The sequence below is a fragment of the Temnothorax longispinosus genome, chromosome 4 (genome assembly GCF_030848805.1).
Source record: "Temnothorax longispinosus isolate EJ_2023e chromosome 4, Tlon_JGU_v1, whole genome shotgun sequence".
Classification (NCBI taxonomy): domain Eukaryota; kingdom Metazoa; phylum Arthropoda; class Insecta; order Hymenoptera; family Formicidae; genus Temnothorax; species Temnothorax longispinosus.
The window spans coordinates 7,021,941-7,030,471 of NC_092361.1; the positions used below are offsets into that span (position 1 = coordinate 7,021,941).

The 8,531-nt window shown below is 42.2% G+C and overlaps 1 protein-coding gene and 1 long non-coding RNA gene across 3 annotated transcripts in view; one reads left to right on the forward strand and one right to left on the reverse strand.

Annotated features, from left to right (window-relative positions):
* Positions 1 to 297, forward strand: part of LOC139810930 (uncharacterized) — a 12,933-nt gene extending 12,636 nt beyond the window's left edge. The window contains exon 4 of the long non-coding RNA XR_011731516.1: positions 6 to 297. This is a non-coding gene — a long non-coding RNA (uncharacterized lncRNA). The remainder of the gene's footprint in view (positions 1 to 5) is intronic.
* Sff (sugar-free frosting) overlaps positions 1 to 8,090 on the reverse strand; it is a 19,299-nt gene extending 11,209 nt beyond the window's left edge. Inside the window, exons 1-7 of one of the 2 annotated variants that reach the window (XM_071774842.1) lie at positions 6,261 to 8,090; positions 1,904 to 2,084; positions 1,683 to 1,823; positions 1,444 to 1,594; positions 1,109 to 1,324; positions 761 to 960; positions 349 to 579 (exon numbers count right to left, since the gene is read on the reverse strand). In XM_071774842.1, coding sequence (XP_071630943.1) covers positions 349 to 579; positions 761 to 960; positions 1,109 to 1,324; positions 1,444 to 1,594; positions 1,683 to 1,823; positions 1,904 to 2,084; positions 6,261 to 6,360 — 1,220 coding nt within the window. In that variant the 5' untranslated portion in view covers positions 6,361 to 8,090. The remainder of the gene's footprint in view (positions 1 to 348; positions 580 to 760; positions 961 to 1,108; positions 1,325 to 1,443; positions 1,595 to 1,682; positions 1,824 to 1,903; positions 2,085 to 6,260) is intronic. The other variant, XM_071774843.1, reaches the window with a different exon arrangement.
* Between the last annotated feature and the right edge of the window lie 441 nt (positions 8,091 to 8,531).

Sequence of the window (8,531 nt, forward strand, 5' to 3'; positions counted from 1 at the left end):
TTCAGGCTTGTAAATGCAGGATCGACGAAAAAAAGGGAGGAAAAATAACGCGGGGAGACATGTGATACGGTGCACGCGACATTTACGGATAACTGACGTTGTCACGCGATTGCTGGCCAGTTTGAAGCGAAACGCACAGCCGGCACAGCTGCTTGCGGCTGCTTGCCCTTACAGCACGTTCTCGTTGAGTACGGTTGACGCATTAGTTTTATCGGAACGAGCAGAACACGCGGCAATCGGGATATTCTCGATTTCGTTCTTCACGCAACAAGACGATAAAATAAAATATAAAAACGATCTGTCACGTAACATTTTTAATTCTCTCCATTCGAATTTACGTGAATTTACCTGGACTGTCTTCTGGGCGTCAAAGGCGAGCCATGACTGATCTGTCCGAGATTGAGCGCGGTACTTCCGTTCACTCTACACGTATCCACCCGTTTTCTTGGCGGATCAGCCTCTAATTGTCCCGCGGATCCTCGCATGCCACCTCTCATCACCTCGAGCTCGTCCTCACACGCCGGTCTTCTTCGCTTTCTCTCTAACAGCAGGAAGTATATCACCTTCTCCGTGTTGTGGCTGAAAGAACATTTACGCGAATCAGATCCCACAGTTACTTTTCTCAATACTTTTCCAACACTTACAATCAAACGTACGGAAACTAAATTCAAACTACAGCTTTAAGCTGTACTACAAGCTACAATTTCTACGAGCTTTCTACGAGCTTTCTACGAGAGAGGAGTCTTAAGTCTTATCTTACTTTGGACTGAGCAGCTCTTGAATGAGTTTGTCGCGCTCCTTGAAGCAACCAAGACTAGCGATCGCCTGTAGCACGTCGGGATCGATCGCTTCCACGGACGGAATAACGTGCGTCTGCACTACATCCATCATCGACAGTTCTAATTCCAATTCGCCCTTACCCGCCGCCGTTACCCAAATATGCCTATTTATTTCTGTTAACTAAAAAAAATTAACATTGCTTTATTTAAAAAGAAAATGTCTTGGCGTTTGTAAATACATTTGATATTAACATATTTAGAGAGAAAGAGAGAGAGAGAGAGAGAGAGAGAAAATATTGCAAACTAGAAAGAGATAAAAAGCGTCTTACCGTCAATCTTTTCTCGGGATCAACCTCTATCATGCCTCTAAGCAAATTCTGACACTCGGGTGGCACAAAATGCGGTATGTAAAACAATCCGCGCTTAACTTTCTCCAACAATTTTCTCAGATTGTCGTCGTCAAAGGGTAAGGCGCCTACCAGAAGCGCGTAAAGTATTACCCCACAGGACCACACATCCGCCTTTCTACCGTCGTACTTCTCACCCTGTTAAAAGGAAGCAAATGGTTCTATGACGTTGAGCTCAAATAGCTGTTACTCACTTAATATATCATTTCTACATGTAATTTGATATTCGCAAATTGGTTGTAATTAAGGGCTCTCACTCTAATGACTTCGGGGCAAGCGTAATGAGGTGATCCGCAACTGGTCTCCAGCATAGAGCCCGCAGGTTGTAAGGACGCCATTCCGAAATCCGCTATCTTAATGTTATTCTTCTCGTCGAGCAACAAGTTCTCAGGCTTCAAATCTCTGTGGCTAAAAGTAATAACAAAATCAAATGTGTAAGTTTTGTCCGAATGTTTTCGTGGATGGACAATTATAAACGACAATACACGCGACTCACCATATATTATGACTGTGACAAAAATCTAATGCAGAAATTATTTGTCGAAAAAATCTCCTTGCTTCCTTCGGGGTCAGTCTGCTCTTTTTAACCAAATAATCGAACAGCTCCCCGCCCGAGACATGTTCCAAAACAAGATATCTTGAAAGAACATATAAAATGTGATAAACGTGACGTTTATTATAACTTTAAAGTTTCACATTTTCATCAATAATGCTTACAGATATTTTTTGTTTTCATACACATCCGAGAGGCCGAGCACATGCGGATGGTCGATCAGTTTCATAATGGCGATCTCACGCTCCACTTTCATCAACACGGACTCCGAAAGCTTTTCGCGGTTGATAATCTTGATCGCCACCTTTTTGCCCAACACACAATGCACGCCGAGTTTAACTAAACCTAAAATTAAAAAAAAAACTATTAAAATATTTATCTTATGCGAGCATATATCAAAAGTCGACAAAGTTTCCTTATATTATTAATTATTAAAACTGTTTGATCTCTATGATGATATAACACTATGATAGAGATAATTCGATTATTATTTTATTTTCTACTTTAACGTAATTTCAAAATCTTATTTTTAATTTTTATTAATTTGCCACGATTTTGCGGTCATAGTTGAACATCAAAAATGATAAAAATATCGATCAAGCCATCAGTCCAGAACGTGCACAAATTACTTGGGGATTGAGTTATTTCTCGAGTATGCGATGATATGTAAACACTATTATCCCGGACAGACAAACACAATGGTTTTACTCGAGCAATTTGGTATTTTTTCCACTTGGTAAATTGTGAGAAGTTTGATAGCGTTGGCGGTTTAGGTTTCTACGAAAAAGCTTCGAACAGTCGTAATTTTATCAGTTTGTTATGTAGTATTCTGAAATATATTAACAATTTCAAGTTAATCAAATACAAATGTATCGATTTGTTATTATTCGCTCCGTGTAGGCTCCTCACAATATATTCCTAATTACGCGCTATTGTATCGGCCGAATTCGCGGTAACGTATGAATACCTGATAACGTTGCTTTAATCAAGCGCATGTTAATTTGTGTGTGATACAAAATGCCCGTTACAGTCACGAGAAATGTTTTGTCGATTAAATTCTTGCGGATCCTATCACATCGCATCGTTTTGTAGCTATATCTACTCGACAGTAATATGAATTACGCGTGTCACATTAGAGACAAATTACGAAGCATAATTACAATTGTATATACGCCCAACAGATCAGATTTACGAACCTTTATAACGACAAGCGATAAAAAATACGCTTGAAGAAGAAGAGCCAATGCAAAAATGGGATTTATGAGGTTGGCACAAAATTGGTTTATTAAATCGCTGTCGGAAGTCGACGACGAGTCGCGCCATACAATGTCTTTATCCACTTAAATGGCTGCGCTACGACGGCTGTATAATACATGGCTTAAGCAGATAAGCGTTCAAGGGAAGAAGAAAAAAAGAAAAATACAGAAAGAAACTGGTTCGTTGTGAATCGACGATGGAGAGCAATTAAGAATCCTCCTAACGAGTCGCGTCTATCCGAAGGATTAAAGGAGCAGGAATTCGATTCTCGCGAAGTGGTCAACGTGTTTTGATTACTCGAGTGAAAAATAATTTTTCACGTACGCGTCAGCTTCTCTGAATCTGTATCGCACGTGCACATATTTAAATATCATCTAAAAATATGTTACGTTTCTGTGACGTTACGCTAGAATGTTATAAATAGTCCAAGACACTTTTTATGATCGATGGTCATCTTTCAGCCATTCTCAATCGAAATGCGTGAGATTAAGTCTCGTCAGTGATTGACGAGATGACAATTCCTATGGAATTAAACGGACGCGACGTTTCCCGTCAAAACCGGTGCGGCAATTGCATTAGCGGCTATTGAGACCATCGAGAGTTAAAGTGCACTTCCCCCAAACGATTTACGTCATCCATGATTTAACGGTGTCGATAGCATATGCATTTTCAGAGAGAAACCTTCGGACCCGTCGTACGCAATTTAAAACATATATATTTGTCAAGATTAAATTTTAGGTGCATAACTCGTGCATTTAAACGAGTTATGTCTTTTGTTAGTATATCGAACAGCTGAAAGTTTTGACGACGAATCTTTCTAGTATTTAAATTTATACGACATTAATATATTTAATCTCGAATCTGCTTCGAATACGTGACAAGAAGCAAAAGATAAGTTTTATATTTAAAAAAAATACTTGGCGGTTAAAGCGTTGCCCGAATATACGTCAACGTAATGCCGATTCATCGTTTTTTTTTTTTATAATTACAATTTACAATTCACCCACCAAGCTTAACAGGTACCGAGGTACTTATCGCGTTTTTAGCATCTTTGTTCCCGCGAGAATCATCGTAACCCTCGCAAGCGGTTATATATTCTTCTTTCTAACGTCTCCATCGATTCCGCCGTCCGCGCCGGTTATAATTCAAACCGCGCACACTTATGTCGCGAGCATGAGCGGCAATTTCATTACCTCGCCTGCGTGTGGGTCACAGAATTCAAAGCGTGGAGAGGAATTCATTCGTATGATTAACGTGCCGTATTGTCACGTGCCGGAGCATGCACCCCTTTCGAGATGCATATGGGATCGATATAGTCCGCCAGAGGAAATGACCACCACGAGACTCATCCGCTGAAAGCCGAGCCGTGAATTCATTAACGAGCTTTCACGAAATTACGTGTTGATCGAAGAACCAAATTTCTATTTAAGCCTCGCATCTGTGTATCGAGAGTTGCATTTCTAGATATTCTATCTGAACAGAAGATGAATAACAAGTAAAAAGTGCTCACTGAAAAAGAGAAGAATGTCTCATCTTAATATTGCTAATTTACTCCCCCGTGTTTGTACGCGGAACGCAACGCGGAGTACACACGCGCACGCAAATCGGCGAATTCTTTTTTTCTTTGGTATACGTTTGTTGTCGTCGACGTTATTACTTTCCAGTCCTCCTGGACTGGTGGCATTTAATTAAAAACGCTTATTAACTGCTTCATAAAGATTTACAATTGTCGTCGAGTTCTTTTTCGTACAGCGAACGTGGCAGAAAGCGGGAGAGCTCTTAAACTTTGAACCGTAACCACATTTGTTATTAGAGTACCAAGTTCCGAGTTATACCTAGAGCGGAGTTCAAGAACGGAGAGATATTTAGAAATTAAATCTTCCTTTTCTCCCTCCCCCTTTCATCGTTTTCTTTGGCTTCTTTTATGTTCTTTTAGTGGTTCACGCCCTTCAGCGACTCTTGGAGAGAATATAATCTGATTCTATCAACTTATAATTATGTATATAGCGATAAACAAATGTAATTTTCTAATATATTTTAGGTATGAAATATTATTATTATAGGGATACCGCTGCGATTACATTTCATTCAAGTTCAAAACGTTTCTAATTCTCTGCCTATACCTATATAACCATTATATGGCATAATTAGTACGATGTCAGTATCGATCGTATAATAGCATCGAATGTCTTCGAAGTGAGAGCAAATTAGTGTGGCATTAGATTCCCCCCTCTCTTCAAATCTTTACGTACGCGAGCTTTTCGTAAAACATTTGCATTGTTCTTTCATTTATTTTTCTTATAATTTATATCGCGAAAAGCTTTTTATCTAATCTCTTTAATTATTCTGATTTATTTTTAAATATATTCTGACAAAGAATATAAATATGTTGCAACACACATTGTAAGTTAAATTGCGATTACTTACGAATTGCTTGCAGAAGAAAACTTGTACAAGTTTACAGCGTTACCATTCGTAAATATGTATGCGCAACAATATATTCAAAATATCGATTGTTTTTCGAGCCTTCTCGATGTACCCCCTCGATGAAAGTTACATATATATAAAAAATGTGTATATCTATTCTCCGAGAATTTGCACGTGTCACAGTTACGCTGTGAGCTAATCCGAATTGAACGGCTGGCTCACGAAAATGCAACGATGCCGTAAGGCTAGTAGTCTTGTCGTGCACGGCCGCGGAATGGCTTCGATTCGATCCCATTATCGTTGTGCCGCGATAACTCGCGTTAGTTATCATCATTTAAACGTTTCAAATTTTTCTCTCCATTCTCATTGTGTCATTGCGATAACAGAATTCTCAATCCCTCAAATAGATTCAAGAGACATGAAAAATATATCCTCGTTTAGGAAGGTTGCGTGGGCAGCGAGATAATCCGTGAGAATTACACACGTGTTCTATGTCACAATATGCGGCAGACCTTCAAGTCCCGCGAAAGTTTCGCGGCAAATTTGTATCGACCAACGTATCTAAAGTTTAAACCTCAATTGTTTGGTGAATTCAGTATTTCCTATTAGAAAACAGTTGCTGCGAAACTCTATCACTGAAAAGCGCGTGTGCGAGATTTCGTACTTATATCCCTTCGAATATGCAGAACTTGATTAAACGCCGCATTCTGACTTGATTTGATTAGACATTCCTGTGGCTATCGTCGATCTCAATAACGATTGCAACGGAGATTTGCAATAGAGAGGGAGAGAGAGAGAGAGAGGGGGGGGTGGAGGGAGAGACCGTGCACCACCCACCAGTCTGGCCTTTTCCCAAGGTCTTTTCCAACCGATACGGGCCGACGTACTGATGGGTCTCTTGGGTGTTGGACCCAACGGGGCTCTCCTTGCCCTGCATCGCCGCCGAGCCGCTACCTTCTTCTTGGTCCGCCAGGTTGAAGGGTTATCGTGTAAAAACGGCCGATGTCGAACGTATCACGATCCTTTCCTTCTCTCCGCACTCTTCGCTCGTCGTTATCACTTCCTTGCGAGGTCTGGTACCGGTCTGCCGTGTTCTATCACGATTTCACGCGACATCGTGCTCTTTGTCATGGTATAATATAACTTGGAACGATGGAATACGGGAAATGCTTCGAGAACAACTTAACGAATAAATTGTTTTTGAGTTATCGTATATTTTCTTAGTTTCATTCGGGTAGCAGTTCGAATGCGAGATAGACAATAGATGCGATATACGCGTGAAATGTCAGTTTATCGTCGGTACTCGTCCATTCCTTTCTTTCAAAAAACATCGCATACGTTTCGACTCGAGCACAGATTATTTACGAATGGAAGCGGTCGTCAGATGGCCTCGGACCGCTGTATCTCTTCCGCTCGAATTAATTGAGAACTGTTGTAAATCGCGGGTCATGTGCATCCATCTCACTGTCGTCAGCCCAAATTTTTACTCCTCGATAATAGGCAACATATTCACTGGACGATAATAGGCGATGAGAAACCGCCAAATACTTCCAGGCGAGAGCATCATGCACCTAATCACACTCACTACACGCATTATCACTGTGACGATCTGACATAATCTTCTTTTATTTTTGGCGGATGCCTCTTGCGAATTCTTTTCATGTTGCCTCTTTCACCGTGCACCGTGCACCGCACACCGTCGAGACTACCGGAGACGTTTTAGGGAACGACGATTAGCTTGTAGTCCGCTCATTTGAATTAGCGCGGCATCGAGCGGACACGGATAGACACAGGGGGATATTTATGATTTACGTCGATATTTAGAATGCCATGAAGATGCCTGCTGCTGTTCCATCAGTCGATCGTGACCGGCCACGATTCCACGAACACGGAGTTGGGCGCCATTGTGATTCGAGGAGAGACCTCACGGTATCCTGTCTCGTCTGGAACGTGGCTGGAACGTGGCTGAACCCCGACGAAATCGGCCGCGATCGGCTCTCCTCCGCCAACCCTTCACGACCAAAATCCCACTTAACTCTCGCCGACGATATCCACTCTACTACTGCTTGGCACTCGCGAAACGACGAATTTGACTTGACGTGGAGTTTGCCCGGTTTGGCGATATCTTAGACACACTCGGATCAGGCTGGCGCGTATAAACTTGGAGGAGAGATTACCCTCCTTTCCTCGAGTCGTACTATCATTCTATCCCGCGTGCACTCGTGCATCGAAGAGAATCGTTACAATTCAGCGATAAGCGGCGTGATTGCGCTCGCGGCCGGGCTGTAAATCGGAGATCGGAGATCGGAGCTCTCTGTATCACGACGAGGAAGCTCTATCACGACGAAACCTTCCCTCACTCCGCGTTTCGCGTTTTTACATCGGCTCGATCTTCTCTCGTTTTAGCTAAACTATGTTCTCATTTTAGAAATGAAATTTAGCCCCGTCTTACGGAACTGACGACGACCACCACGGCGCTCCCAGTTCGATTATGTACCGGACACCCAGAGGGGGTAGATAATGCGCGCGCAACCCCACGCCCGCGAACGGGGGACTCTTTCCGCCCTCTGCGCGCATGGGGAACCACCACCGACCATCACCGACCACCACCGACCGAAGGCGACCGAAGGCGAGAGGGTGTCAGACAGGGCTCGGGAAAACGTGACGGAGGAAGCAGCCGCGTGTCTACCTTCGGGGTGGTAGAGTGTGCGATATGCGGGGGTGGCGTCGCGACGCCGGCGCCGCCAACGTCGGTACAAAGGCGATTGCCGATGGTTCGCGTCCGGGCTTTCGTTCGTGGTTGAGTGAATTCTCCGTCATGCGACGGTGTTTATAGCTCGTCTTTTTTTTCTGGTGCTAATTTTAATTTATTCAGAAGGCACTAAATAGCCCTTTCCGTCCTTTCCACTCTTCCTATTAAAAAGTGATTTACTGTACCTCGAGCTGGCTCTCCAAGTTACGTTATACATAGGTAATATATAATATATTTATATGTGTAACATAAAAAAAAAACATAAACAAACATAAACATAAACACACACACACACACACACACACACACAAATTTTTTATTTTGTTTTTCTTGGGATAATTTTATATAAACAAAAT